Source organism: Panthera pardus, unplaced genomic scaffold (genome assembly GCF_024362965.1).
Source record: "Panthera pardus isolate Hobbes unplaced genomic scaffold, ASM2436296v1 HiC_scaffold_6, whole genome shotgun sequence".
Classification (NCBI taxonomy): domain Eukaryota; kingdom Metazoa; phylum Chordata; class Mammalia; order Carnivora; family Felidae; genus Panthera; species Panthera pardus.
Window position 1 is genome coordinate 112,061,801 of NW_026526991.1, and position 14,274 is coordinate 112,076,074.

General features: G+C 39.0%; 1 protein-coding gene across 4 annotated transcripts in view; it reads left to right on the top strand.

The window, feature by feature from the left end:
* The window catches only part of EPC1 (enhancer of polycomb homolog 1), a 93,706-nt gene that overhangs the window by 18,116 nt on the left and 61,316 nt on the right, over nucleotides 1-14,274 (top strand). For 3 of the 4 annotated variants that reach the window (XM_019465192.2, XM_019465197.2, XM_019465193.2), the window contains exon 1: nucleotides 7,132-7,497. The exons of the other annotated variant lie outside the window; for it this stretch is intronic. In XM_019465192.2, coding sequence (XP_019320737.1) covers nucleotides 7,345-7,497 — 153 coding nt within the window. In that variant the 5' untranslated portion in view covers nucleotides 7,132-7,344. Of the gene's footprint in view, nucleotides 1-7,131; nucleotides 7,498-14,274 lie in introns of those variants that run through there. 4 annotated transcript variants of the gene reach the window in all.

The following is a 14,274-nucleotide window of genomic DNA, read 5'->3' on the forward strand; positions in this document are numbered from 1 at the left end:
TTACTCATTTAAGCAAATTGGGTTGGTTTTTTGTTTACTAGTTTCTGCAACTTTAAAGATGGAAGATAAGTTTTACTTCCTCCTGTAATTAGGATTTTGTAAAGACTTGTGAAATAATGGAATGTATTCTCTTTTAATGTCTAATGTGGGAGGTGCTGATGATGTTAGCCACGCTGTGTCCCTGGCTCTGTCCTGAAGCAAAGCTGATTTTTGGCCTTGAGGTGCTCTCACTCCTGTGGGCAAGTAACAAGAAAACTATCACAGAAAAAGTATTGGGAAATCACTTCAAAATTTTACTTGGCTTTGGCTTGCCTGGTAAATGATTAATTAACATGCTTCAGGCACCACTCAGCCTATGACTCCTCCAGTTCACATCTCAACTCACCAGAGTATATTTTCCGCCCACAGTGTCCTATAGAAATCTTGCTGGCTATGATCTCCAGTGACGGCCTCATTCTTTTTGGTCTTCCTCATTAATCTTTTTGGTCCTCCTTGAAACATTTACCTCACCCAGCTTCTCTCTGTGCTTCTCCCAGCCTCTTGTCTCTCCTTCTCTGTTCTTTTCCTGGCTCTTGTCCCTTTGCTGTCTCCTCGATGTTGGTATCTCTCCGGCTCTGTTCTCCATGCCCTTCTCCTACTCCATGAATCATTCTTCACACCTATAATCTCAGTCCTTGCGGTTGAAATCGTCACTTTCCCTTCCCTACTCCGGAAGAGAGGAGAAACTGGATTTAGAGTATTTATCTAACTAATCGGCACAACAGTTGCTCAACGTATCATAAAGAATACAGTGAAAGTAAAACTTTAATTTCACTAATACTAACTTATTAGATGATAGAGAAGATAATTCTGTGCCCCACGTTTCAAAAGGAGAATGATTTCCTGCCTTGAGTCATAAAAGCAATAATAGCAACTCAAAAAGTCTCTCTCTCTTGAAAGCCCTCTTCTCAATCTTTTTTGGTTTTTGTTTACCACCCACTAATAAATTTGATATAAACCTTCCAATATGAATTTCTACTTCATGAACAGTTTTTCTCTTTTCTCCAAGTTTCATTTCTTCACCCTATGTACCATTTATACCATACTGATTTGTTTATGTTGCTTAGTAAAACTAAAGCTCAACTATAGTATGTTTTATGTGCTCAGACTGTAAGACACCTAAAAGGTTACTACATTCCCTTTCCCTCCCTCCCTTTTCCTCCTCCTCTCCCAGCCCGCTCCTCTCTTCTCTCCTAACTTGCTCATTTTTATGTCTTTGCTCCTTACAACCTTGGACTAACACCTGGGCTGTACACAGTAGTCTGTCAGTGAGTTCCACTCACTGCATTAAATGAGTTAACACTAATTTAACAAAATTCAGTTTAGATAAATACTACCAAATATGATATATATGTTTTAGTTCTTCAATTTCCTTGTTTTCTAAGGCGGACTTTTATTCTTCTGGCAAATTAATTGTTGGAATGTGTGACATTCCTCTAAAGTACTAAATTGTTATTCAAGTTTCAAATGATTTCCTGTTTATAACTCCCACTTATGCATCCAACTGCCTCCAGTAGTCTAGTGTTATCCTCACTAAAATAATGCCACAGAAGTCTCATCAACTGCCTACTAGGACTGGGGAAGAAAAGCTCAGATCATGTGTGGGACCTGGGAATTAAGGAAGCCCAGTCCTCAAAATGGTTAAACTTACCTAATCACCTTTTTTCTTTCCAGAGAAAATTTAGACCATTTTGGCAAAATCCTTGCTGGGTTCATAATAGATTTTCTACAAATTTAGGATTTTATATTTCACAACAAGATGTATTATTTTTTTAATTTTTAAATTTCAATACTGCTGGCACCATTTTGCGAATTTTTAAAAATATTCTAATTCATTCTCAGGCCCAATTTGTTTGAGTTGTGTTTCTTTTTCTTTTCTTTTCTTTTTTTTTTTCCAGTTAAAATTTGTATTGGAGATAAAGGTAAACTGAAATAACTTTGAGTCCATCCTGCTACAGTTTGCTAAGATTAATATTTTCCCTTTATTCTTTTAAGGTAGAGATAGATTATTTCTGGATATATTCTGAATATTTTATCAAATATAGATCTTAAATATTCCATACAGAATTCCATGTATAAATCAACTCTGTAGAAGAATCAGTTCAGATATTATTTCTTTGACACCCTATTAAATACATTACAAAACAATTGCAATATTTACTTTCCAATATTTCCTTGAGGGGGGAAAAACACATCATGAAAGCATTTCCAGTTTTTATTTTCCTAAATGTTATGTTGGAAGAATTATTTGATGCCATTGCTTTATATAGCTTATCGTGAAAATAAGAAGCAGAAAGTTAGGAAAAATAACTTTAAGTGAAAATTTAGTGCTTTTGCACAATGCTCCCTTATAGCCCTATATCATTTTCTCATGTTGAGATCATTATTATGCATTCACACATTTTAAAGAAATTAATTTCACTTTTTCTCAGTTAAATGTAAAAGCAATATCTCACTTTATTATTAACTCTATGAGGCTATAGGGATCATGCAGATCATTGTTCTGCAGCACAAACTGCTTTACCTAGTTCTTAGTAAATATCCAATCAATATTTGTTGAATGCTTGAAGGAATGAAGAATCTAGACTCCTGCTAGCAAAACTGGCATCATGGTTTTTTAAATCTTATTGTTTAATCAAAGAGAGTGTAACTTCTTTGCATCACCATCCATTCTTGCCCTCTTTCCTTCCTGCCTCAGAAGACAATTCTAACATTAATCAATTTATACGATTCTTTGTTTTCAGTGTACAAACATGCCCACATCTCTCCCACTTTCAAAAACAACACAATCTGTGACCCAAATAGCTACCCCTTTGTCTCTGCCTCTCCTCCCTTCATTGCCAAGCCTCTTGAAAGGGAAGGCTACATTCAACATCTCTTTTTTCTGACTTGTAGTTCACTCCATGCTTCACTTTATAACCTGGATATGGGGGCTTCACTCTGGAATCAGACACTAGGGATTTCAATCTCAGCGTTGCCCATCATCAGCTTTGTGACCATAGGCAGTTTCTGCAACCTTTATAACAGGACAGATCTCATAGGACTCTCATGAAAATTAAATGAGATAATACATTTAAAATGTACTTCTGCATTGCCTGGCACATAGTAAATGGTAGGTATTATTCTTACTGATTGGAAGTGTAATGGGAGTTCAGAGATGAGAAAGAATGGTGCAGACTTAAGAAGAATTATTTTGAATTCACATAACCACTCACTCATTCTTCATATTAGGAAATTAGAACCCAGAGAGATTAAGTAGTCACAATTTCGTGGAGGGCATGATATTTGATTTGGATTTTGAGGGATAATAACAATAGTTTATAATTACTGAATGTTTACTGTGGGCTAGAGACCATTCTAAATATTTACATGGAATGTTTTATTGAATCTTCAAAACATTCCTGTGAGGTCGTATTTCGCATTTCGTTAGCTAGAAATATACTGTCAGTCAGGGAGAACTGAGAAAAAGGAATGAATAAAAATCTGGAGGCAGGAAAGACATGCTGATTTCTAAAGATGGTTATGAGACATACCAGCCAGAGTGAAGAGCTTGTCTTAGGCAATAATGAGAAACGATGTTGGACAGAGTTAGGCAAAGTTATGAGGCCTTAACAACCATACCAAAAATAAAAATTTTTTTGGCTTTATCTAATGGGCAAAATAAAGGGAAGATATAAATAAGTGACTTGGGGAAGGGAGGATACCCACGGAATGGGGATTTAGGCACACCGGTTGGGTGGCATGAACTGTGAAGCCCTGAAGGGCAGTTTGTCCTTCATATACCCAGGAACCTCTACCAGCCACTATTAGTTACCACTAGCCACTAAGAGAGTACCTGCAGCTTCCTGTTAGGTAGGTGGTTAATAACGGTTTCTTGAAGGAAGGAATGAATATAATTATGAATTCCCACTTTCCAGTTGGGAAGTGATGAGAGCTGGCACTATGGTTAAGGCAATGGGAATGGAAATAAGGAGACAAATCCTAGATACAGTTTCAAAGAATAAATAATAAGACTTGGGCACATATTAGACATGAACTAAAATTTAGAACCATACTTCAGGTTTATTATATATAGCAAACTGCAGTGTTAGAGCAGTTGCATTTCACACATTCTTGGTTGTGTTTTCAGCAGAATTTCTGTCTTTGGTGTAAACTGAAATGAAGCACATTTCAGCATGATGATATGAGTAATTATTATTACCATTAAAACTTCTATCTCTTTACTTCCTACTCCTACTCCCTCAACCCAAGAGCTTACCACTTTTACCACACACCTGGTTTGTTTTTGGAGTCTTCTACTGAACTCTGGCCAAATAAACCTCACCTTCACACACCTGGCAGTTGCCTTCTCTCACTGTTTTGTTCATACAGTTGCTTTCTCCCATGAATACCTTTTCTTCTACCAGTTCATTGCCATTACCAGCTGGAATATTAGTCATCTTTCAGAACCAAATCACATGCTATCTTCTCCATGATGTCTGATCCGCCCAGGTGAAACTGACTTTTCCTTCTGAACTCCCATAGCAATGCACTTCACCATACTGCCTAATACTCGTCATTTGGTTTACTGGGTATCCCCTTATCAGAATCTTACTTGTATTCCCTGCATTTAAGCCTGAACCTTTATTTCTGCACTCCTGGCCCTTAGGAGAGAGGGAACTGAATTGAGTATGAAGCTTGAGACTCCGGTCTTTGGGTCCTTGAGAACCCAGTAGGACCTGGGAGTCAGAAATCCAGGTCATTGAGATGGATGGAGAGTCGCTGCAAAAAGAAAATGTCACTTAGCAGGCATATTATCTGCGAAAAGGCAACCTTAATTTGTAAGCATATCTCTGAACCTGCCATGGAGGATGATTCTAGAATTTCTAGAGAACAAGGAACTGATTTGTACAGTATCCATAAGGGATGTAGAAAATGTTATCCATAAGCTGTTATTTTCATGAAGTTTAAAAATATATATATTTGTTTCCGTGGTGGTTCATTCATAACTTAAGATCCTGTTTTGTTCTATAAAGTCTGTAAAGACTTTGTGCTATGAAGTCTTCTATAAAATCAATGGAATTCTACTTGTGGGATTTTTAGAAATCTAATATTGTAGGTTGCAGAGGACTACTAGACTAATATTGAGCCAGAACTCTTAAACTTGGCTAAATAGGTGTCTATTTCACAGTGTGGTTGGCAATTCTGGAGGTTCCCAGAATATGATACGGGCTCTCGTGGCTAATTCTTTGCACATGCTGCTTCTCTTGCCTAATATACTTTTCATTTTTTTTTTTTTTTTTTTGGCAAGGTTAACTCATACTTATCCTACACAATTTTGACTCAGATATCATCTCCCCCAAAAAAACCTTCCCTGAATGCTTTCATTAGAGCACTGCCTATGGATTGGGTGCCACTCCTGCCTGTTCCCACAATAGCCTGTGCTTTCATTATAACACTTACTTCAGGTGTGGCAGTTTTCATCTACAGGTCCTTCTGCTCGAGCTCTGAGCTCTGCCAGTGATAAGTCATCAGCAGCATACTTAGAAGGCCACGAGGGCTCATAAATGTTTGCTCATTGAATAAATGCACAGTATTAGTATAGAAAATGTGGATGAAAGTCCCTCTGCCTCCCAGAGGTAAGTTGTCAGTATGAGAATTTTAGGGTAATTTTTGAGAACTGGAGTCTGTGTGTTCCTTTTCTTCTCCCCACCTGGTAGAGTGTAGCTAAACCAGCCTGGAAGATAGCAGTTTCCTATGTGCCTTAAGCAAGTTAACAGTTCCCGTCCAACCCAGTATTTAAGAATTGTGATTATTTTTACTGTGTAGCCCCCAGGGAGAAAAGCAGACTTATAAAACATTTTTCTATCCCAGTGAACTTTTGAAATTTTGCTGCCAAACCTACTAAACCCACCCTAACAGTCTTTCTGGTTTTTGTTTAATATGCCACCGGAAAGAGCTCTCTGGATACCTAGTTTCATGTATAATATAAAGCAAAAATTAATATATCAGTTCTTCCCCTTTTTTTCTGTTTTGATTTGGCAGGAGCACTACAGGCTTTATATGATTCAATCTTATAAAGTTTTTCAGAGAACAAATGATAAGTGTGAACCCATGACTATGTTATAGAAGCAGCTTTTTCCTTCAGTGCAAACAAAATCATGAGCTACATATAATGAATTGGCTGTGCAATCCTGAAGTAGGTCGCTTAAAAAAAATTTTTTTTTCCCTTAAGGTCATAGTGCCCGATAAGAACTCCTTTTGCTTCAATTACAATAAAAGTGTGAATATGGGTACATAAAATGCAAGATTAAAAAAAGACCTATTTTGGAGCGGAGAAGGATGCGTACCGTTTATACTGAGTTCAGTGGATGGCAACTGACCAAAGATTTGCTGCGGAACCTGTCAAATATTATAATCCAGAATTTCATTAGATGCAAAAATAATCGCTGGTAAAAGTTCACCCAAAGTATTATTTTGCCCGTAATTTCGTTTGTATTTTTGTTTTAAAGACCTAAAAAGCCGCGATAACTAAGACATGCATTCACCCACTGAATTTGCCATCGGTGCGCAGCGCCGTCTGGAGCGCCCCTCCTAACCCCCACCGAGGGCGGCTTTGGCCCCCCAGAGTCGCCCCCGCCCCTTGCGCTGGCCGCTGGCGGGGGTGACAGGTGCCGAGCCCGCCCACCCCCGAGTATAGCACCACCCCGCAATTCTCCCGCCGTTGCCTTTCGCTAAGCCGGCTTGCGGCTGGGTAGTTTGCCTGCACCTTTGCCTGTCAGAAAACGGCGCGGGGAGGGAGCGAGCGTGAGAAAGTGAGCGTGTGCGCTATAGGAAGGAACAGGAGGGTCGAGGCGTCGGCTCCCGGCGTCCGAGCGCCCAGTCTGCCCCGTCCCGCCCGTCCGCCTCCGGGCCTGCGGAGGGTGGGGGCCGCGAGCAGCGAGGCCGGCGGGCGCCGGGGGTTGGCGGGACGCGCGCTCCGTGCCGGCGCCCGGCCTCGAGCCCGCGCTCCCCCCCCCCCCCGCGTGCCCGCGCCGCTGCGCGATGCAGTGTGGGGAATGGCTGGGGTTGGCTGAAGAGCGCACAGTGGAGTTTTAATGTCCGCCATGTTGGCCATGGCGTATTGAAGAGAGCGAGCGAGAGAGGAGCGGAGCGGCACAGCCTCCCACCCTCCCGGCTGGTGTTAGTGCCCGGACGGCGGGCTCTGCGCTCCGCCCCTCAAGTCCCCGGCAGCGGTAGGCGAGTGGGGACCGAACCCCCGGTTCTCCATGATCCCGCTGGCCGGGGCCGTTTCCCCAGAGCGGAGAGGTATCTGCTGCGCCTGAGATGAGTAAACTGTCGTTTCGGGCGCGGGCGCTAGACGCCTCGAAGCCACTGCCGGTTTTCCGCTGTGAGGATCTGCCCGACCTGCACGAATACGCCTCGATAAACCGGGCCGTGCCGCAGATGCCCACCGGAATGGAGAAGGAAGAGGAGTCGGTACGTGTTAACTCCCCTGTCCGACCCAGCGCCAGGCCCCGCTCCCTCTGCTGCCTGCGGCGGCGGCGGAGCAGCATACCCACACAAAATGGCCGCCATCTTCTCTTCGCCGCCGACTCTCAGTCGCCGGCCGGGCCTTTACCCCGCCTCCCCCGGCCTCGACCCCCGGCCGCCGCGGCCCGGCGGGGCCTCCTCTAAGGCCACCCGCCGACCCCGGCCACTTGTACCCGGGTCCCGCGGAGTTCGGGAGCCCGAAAGGCACAAAGGGGTCACGTGACGAAGCTGCCGGCAGCCATTTTGTGGTCTTAGTTCTTGGGTTGGGCCTTGTGCATCCGGAGAGGGGAACGGGCTTGGGTGGCGGTGGGGGTGCGGCGAGCCGGGAGCCGCGGAGGACCCGCCTGCAGCCCTCCCGGCAGGCCGCTGGGTGGCGTTCTAGGGCCACCTCGGCCTTCGCGCGCTGCGGGCGCTGGGGAGCGCAGGTTCCGTGCACAGTGGGGGAATTTCGCTTCCCGATGGCCTGGAAAGGTGGCTGGGCTCTGTGCGGCCCCCACGCGGAGCCTCACTGGGGCATGTAATGTTGACAGCAGGTCTGTGAGGCTTGTAGTCCTTTTACCCCCTGCAACAGAGTGTTGAGAGTACTGCGTGTTTGCGCGGATGACTTTTATAGAAGATAAGGTTCATTTTCTGTATCTTTGGGACTTTTGCATTCATTCCTCCCCAATTCTAATTAGTCGAAGGGTAATAAACTACTATCTATCCCTGACTTTTTCTTTGATCTTTGAGACTATGTTGCAGACTTATTTTGGAGTACGTAGCTTTTCTAAAGCCTGTAACTTTATTAATAGCTTTTTTTTTTTTTTTTTTTTTTTTTTAAGTGTAAGTCTGCCTTCTTTCTGGTTTCTCAACATAGGGGAAGAAAAGACCCAATTTAAGAAGATGTTATAGATCTAGATTTCGAAAGAGGGTCCTTACTTATCGATAACCGAACTAAAGTTAAGTGAATTCATTTTACAGAAATCTTCACATTCAGATGTTTTATATCGGGTGGGTTTCAGTATTTAACTATTTACAGCAAATAGACATTTTATCATAGCTATGGCTTTACCTTGTTGTGGAAACTGGGTTGAGACAGGGATAATAGAATCTTCCTCTCATTTCCCCCAGATTCTTGACAGTATAACTTGATGACTTCTAATCCTAAGGAATTGCATACTTTGGTTTTCAGGTACAGCCATTTTAAACAGGGTGCAGTGTATTGACAGTTCAAGGAAATCAAGGAGTCGCAAGATTTGTGTGCTACAATTTTGTTGTGGAAAATTGTACTGTAATACTTCTATTTGGTACTGTACGAATTTTAAATGTAGAAATTATGCTCTGTAATGTTGATTTTGAAAATAAAGCTCTTCAAATTGTTTGGGTTATTTAACCTTTTAAAGTAAAATAGTTCTGACAGTTGAATGTTATTTTTGAGAGTAGTGTTTTAAATCTAACTTTACAGATAAGCTAAGTGATAAGTGCATGTAGTAGTTGAGATTGTCTGGTGTAGCACTGACTTTCAGCACTTATCAGACAGAACCTCTCAATTTATTTTACTTGTGTCAACTTTAGAGTAGATTGGTGCCATTTATTTTTTAATAAGTGATTTGTTTTTAAAAATTAAAGTGCTTGTGACTGCAGAATCTTGTCTTTTGGTTTTATTTTTGTTTCTAAGTTTTACAGATCATACTTTCAAGTTGGCGTGTTGGTGTTATACTGCCTTGGAATTTAATTTGTAGTTCTTGTTTTGCAGCCAGGGAAGGTGGGGAGATGCTTTATAAAAGCAAGGTAGCACTACAGTACATGTTAGACATTTAGTTAAGTCTTGCTTCTGAGTATTTTGGACAGTCTCGAGCTACAACCTGAACTCCGAGCTGAACTCAACTAAAGTATCAATGTTTGTTAAATTTTATAGATAATTTTGTTCACGGAAATAATTTTGACATCTTATAGTGCAATGGATATCATTAGTAACATGTGCAGTCTCTCTGAGGAATGTGAGGGATTTTTATTTCCCTTTAAGCTACCTTTTTCCATCATCTGTTTAGAATTTGTTTCAATTTACATCCAGCCAAAACTATGATCAGTGAAGCATAGACATCAAGAATAGATACTGAATTTAATAAAAGGATGTAAGCACTACCAAGTAAATTGCTGCTGTACAGTCCTGGTTCATGTTGTCAGTAGTAGTAGGCCATATAAGTCACAATATTGAAAATAGCATGCTACACAATATTGAAAATGTAGGCTAAACATAGAAATAATTGAATTCTGAGTTAACTTTAGAAAAACAAAAATATTTTGATAATTTGTTGAAGCATGATGTACTTGTAAAGGTGAATGGTTAAAACAAACTTTTGCCTTGGACATTGAGGGTCTAGCTAAAAAAAGTATAATGGTATGTTGATCATGAAAGATGGGGCAGATTTAAATGACAGTTTTGTATATACCCCCTGATTAAGAAAGCATTTCATGATCAAAATGTATCTGCAGTATTGTCATGTGAACTGTCTGGTAATTGTTACCATATTTTGTTTCTGTGGTGAAGGACAGACAAATTCTAGGTCTTACCACTGAGAAAATAAAACTTACTAATGTACTCCTATTTAACCAATTTTAATAATATAAGCTGAACACAATTAGGCATGCCTCTTAATTTTTAAGAAACAACTTTAAGCAGAAATTCTCCCCCCCACCCCCGTGGCTTTACTCAATTTTAGAATTTAGTTGTTATTTATTAGTGTAGTTGGATTGAAAAATAACTCCAAAAATTGTAATAAATTGAAGAACTTGACTGAGTCTTAGATGTTTAGGGATTAAATGTTTGAATTGGTACACTGTCATACATTGTAGCTTGCTAAGTCAAAAAACAACATTTGATGAAGTCTTGGAGTTGATGAATTACAGAAGTAATTTTCAAATAGGAAGTCAATAGACTGTCAGTTCTAAAATGAGATAAATGAGTCCCTTTGGGTTTAAAAAAGAAAAATTTGGGTAAGTTGAGAGGGCAGATGTTTGCACCATTATAATATTTTAACATTTTTGTTAAGATTATAATCTTAAATTTGAGATCTTAACTTTGAAGTTAGAAATGTTGAAATACTAAGTCTAGTGCCACGGCTTCTCTTTTAATTGAAGGGATAACTTTGCAAGATGTTAGTACTATTGGTGTGTTTTTAATAAAATTGATTTATGTTGGTTAGAATTGGAGCTTTACATTAAAGTATAATTCTGCTAGGAAAGACATTCTGAAAACATTGGTTTTAAAGTGATAATTAATAAATTGGAACTACCTGGTTCCTATAGTGTAACTTTTTCATTGGGATGTCCAGGGTGTTGTGGCTCTATTATGAGTGGAGAGTTAACCTTTCTACTCCTATTACCTAGTCTGATTTGGGTAGAATAGGTGATGTAATTGATACTACCCTACACAGCTACCTTTGAGACTGTTAGAAATAGGGTCTAGCCATTATAATCCAGCACCTTGTTTTAATTGGGTTCTATCTGGACAAAATGGTCTCATACACCTGCCTTTCTCTCCTCTTAGAACTACCATCCATTATTAGGTCCTGTATATAATGTTATTAGATCCAAGTTAAGGACTAGTTATAAAGTGGACGGGTTTTTGTTTGTTTTTAATTAGGGATAAATTAGAAATATGTATATATCTCTGAAATGAGGAAAAATAAATGTTACATTTTCAAAAATTGATAAAAGTCTAGTTTTTCTACTTTGATCAATTTAAATGTTTTCTCATTTTTTGAAATAAACCAAAAATCTTTTTTTTCCCCTTTAAAATTTTATGAGCTAAGATTTTTTTAGTCCTTGTATTTGGAGCTGTAAAATTAGATTTCTTCCTTCTTTCTTGGAAGTGAAGAAAAATATGTGAAATCTCAGTTACAGTAGAAGCAAAGTTTAATTTTTACAAATAGTTTGAATTAGAAAGGACTCGAGAATTTTTTTTTTTGCATTAAGTAGCCAATAACTAGTCTATTTAAAATGAAAGATAATTGAGAAGCAATAGTAAAATTTAGTTTCCAATTTCTACCTGAAGATATTTTTTTAATTTATTTTTTTAGGTAAGCTATATGGCCAGCATGGGGCTTGAACTCATGACCCTAAGATCAAGACCCACATGCTCTACTGCCTGAGCCAATCAGGTCCCCCCCACCAAGATATTTTTGAGAAATTTCTAAGTTGTAAGGACTGCATGGAAATTATTCTGGAAGTAGTGAATTCCCACGATATGCATATAAAATTTTGTGATGGTATATTTTTCTAGGAGAAAAGTTCATATTTGTCCATCAGTTTCTCAAAGCATTGGTAACAAATTGGAGCAGAAAGCTCAAGATTAAGGGCTACTAACTCTCCTAGAAATTTCAAGTGAAGTCATTTTGGTTTTATTAGACTTATTAGGAGAAGGATAATTCTATCCTTAGCTATAGGCAACTCAGGAAGAGACGACTCTTTTCCACCCCGCCCCCCCTCCTTTCTTTCTTAATTGGCTTAAGGAAGAGACTACTCTTAACTGCAAAAGGAACCTCTTGAAAACTATGGTTCCTAGGTGCCTAAAGAGCTCTTGTTTCGGTGTACTATTTGATATTTAAAATTTTGGATTAATACCATTTGAACTTAGAGTTCATTTTCTTATAAAACAATGGTAATGAAAACTGACAGGCTTACATTATCTATCATGTTTTGTAGAGGCTTTGTGATCTGTAATGGAGTTTGTGCTGAACTACCATTTCTTTCTTTTAATCAACAGTACTTAATTAAAAATACTGTCTAAATGTAAGGTAGCTAAATTTTGTAAACGAGGAATAATCTGTACTCACAGGTTCATGAATTTGTGGGTAGATTAAGTATTAAACCAACAGTCCTAAAAACTAGGTTTTAGTTTTATATTTTGCATACTACTACATCACGGTAGTAAAAACAGATGAGATAGAAAGATTTGGAATCTAATATATATGATTCAGTTTTCCTAAAAAGTTAAGGTTATTTCTTATCAGCGGTTGGTTAAAACAGCAGTTTTAAAGCAAAAGCTAGCATTTAAATGTATATTTATTTGATAGAGAGCACATGTGCATGCTCATGCTCTTGAGCAGGGGAGGGGCAGAGAGAATTTCTAGCAGGCCTGACATTGCCCTGCGCAGAGCCTGATGCAGGGCTCCTATCTACTGACCATGAGATCATGACCTGAGCCAAGATCTCAGTTGGCTTAACCAACTGAGCCACCTAGGCACCCCCAAAAGATAGCATTTTAAAAGTAACAGTAATACCATGGGATGAAGACATAGTTTGTAATTCTGCTTCTTAAGATAACCAGCAAGGAAAAGAGAATTTTATATTGTAATTTGGGAGTGAAATGAGTTGTGAGTTTCTAAGTGCAAAGTGGTATGAAAATATGAAATACAAAGACAGGAGTAGAGTATGTCTTTTACTTTTTAAAGTAAATTTTTGAACCCTCAAAGTATGATTTACGTTAGTGTTTTGTAAATTTTTTGTAAGAATATATCAATTTATTGGGAAATCGATGAGAAATGATTCAAATATTTTAAATAAGTTGCTAGAACTACTTTCAATGAGTTGCTTGAAGCTTTGTCGTCTGCAACACATTTGTAAATTTTGGCAGGTCTTGATCAAGTTTATGTAACTTAAAGCCTGCGATTATAGGAAACGATTTTGAGTTATTGAGTGTTTTAAACATAGTGGAGACCCAACTTTAAATATATATGAAGTGAATTTCATCCACCAACCCCAGTGTAGTAGGTAGATGAAAAACAAAAACATGTAGTTAAATCTATTATGACCCATTATTTGAGTTGTAGCTTTGATGAATGGGGATATAATCAGTTCTTTGAAAGGTTTCGGTCAGCTTCTGTTAATGCATGGTGACAAGTTTGCTGAATTTTTAACAGATTATTAAAGCAGATTTTGGTTGAATTCACTTCAGTATAGAGTTCTGGCTGAAATGACATGGCCTTAGAGTGAATCCAGGGGTAAAGATAATGTGAGATTTAAAACATCCCATCAATGATTTAATAGTTTCAATTTTTTTTATATATTGGGATGAATTATTTTCAGTATTTTAGAACCACAAGTAGCAGTTGTATATTCTCTGAGAAAATGTATTTTGGCTTTTGTGGCTTACTTACATTTACACAATCCCTTGTATTTGGGATTATCCAATATGAATGTGTTAGATATGTTTTTTGTCCTTGTAGCGTTGTATGTAGTTGCAAAAAGTGTGTCTTTAAATTTGGGTAATAATTTGAGAAAGACAATTTTATTTTTATATTTTTAAAAATATTTATCTTTGAGAGAGAGAGAGAGAGAGAGAGAGAGAAGGAGACACAGAATCTGAAACAGGCTCCAGGCTCCAGGCTCTGAGCTGTCAGCACAGAGCCCGACGCAGGGCTCGAACCAACGAACCATGACATCATGACCTGAGCCGAAGTCAGCCACTTAACCAAGCTGCCCAGGCGCCCCAGGAAAACCAATTTTAGACTCAAGGCCTCGTGCAGCTTCCGACAGTTGAGTGTATGCACACCTGCTTCCACTCACCCAGGTTTTCTTAACTGCAAAGTGAAGTAAGGCTATAGTAATTTCCTGTTGTAATGAGTATATTATGGTCTGTTTCCAGAAGTATTTTATGTGTTTACAGAATAGTCATTCCATCTTGAATTAGTTAATAATTTCATTTGCATATTATATAAACATAATTTACATGGAAATGAA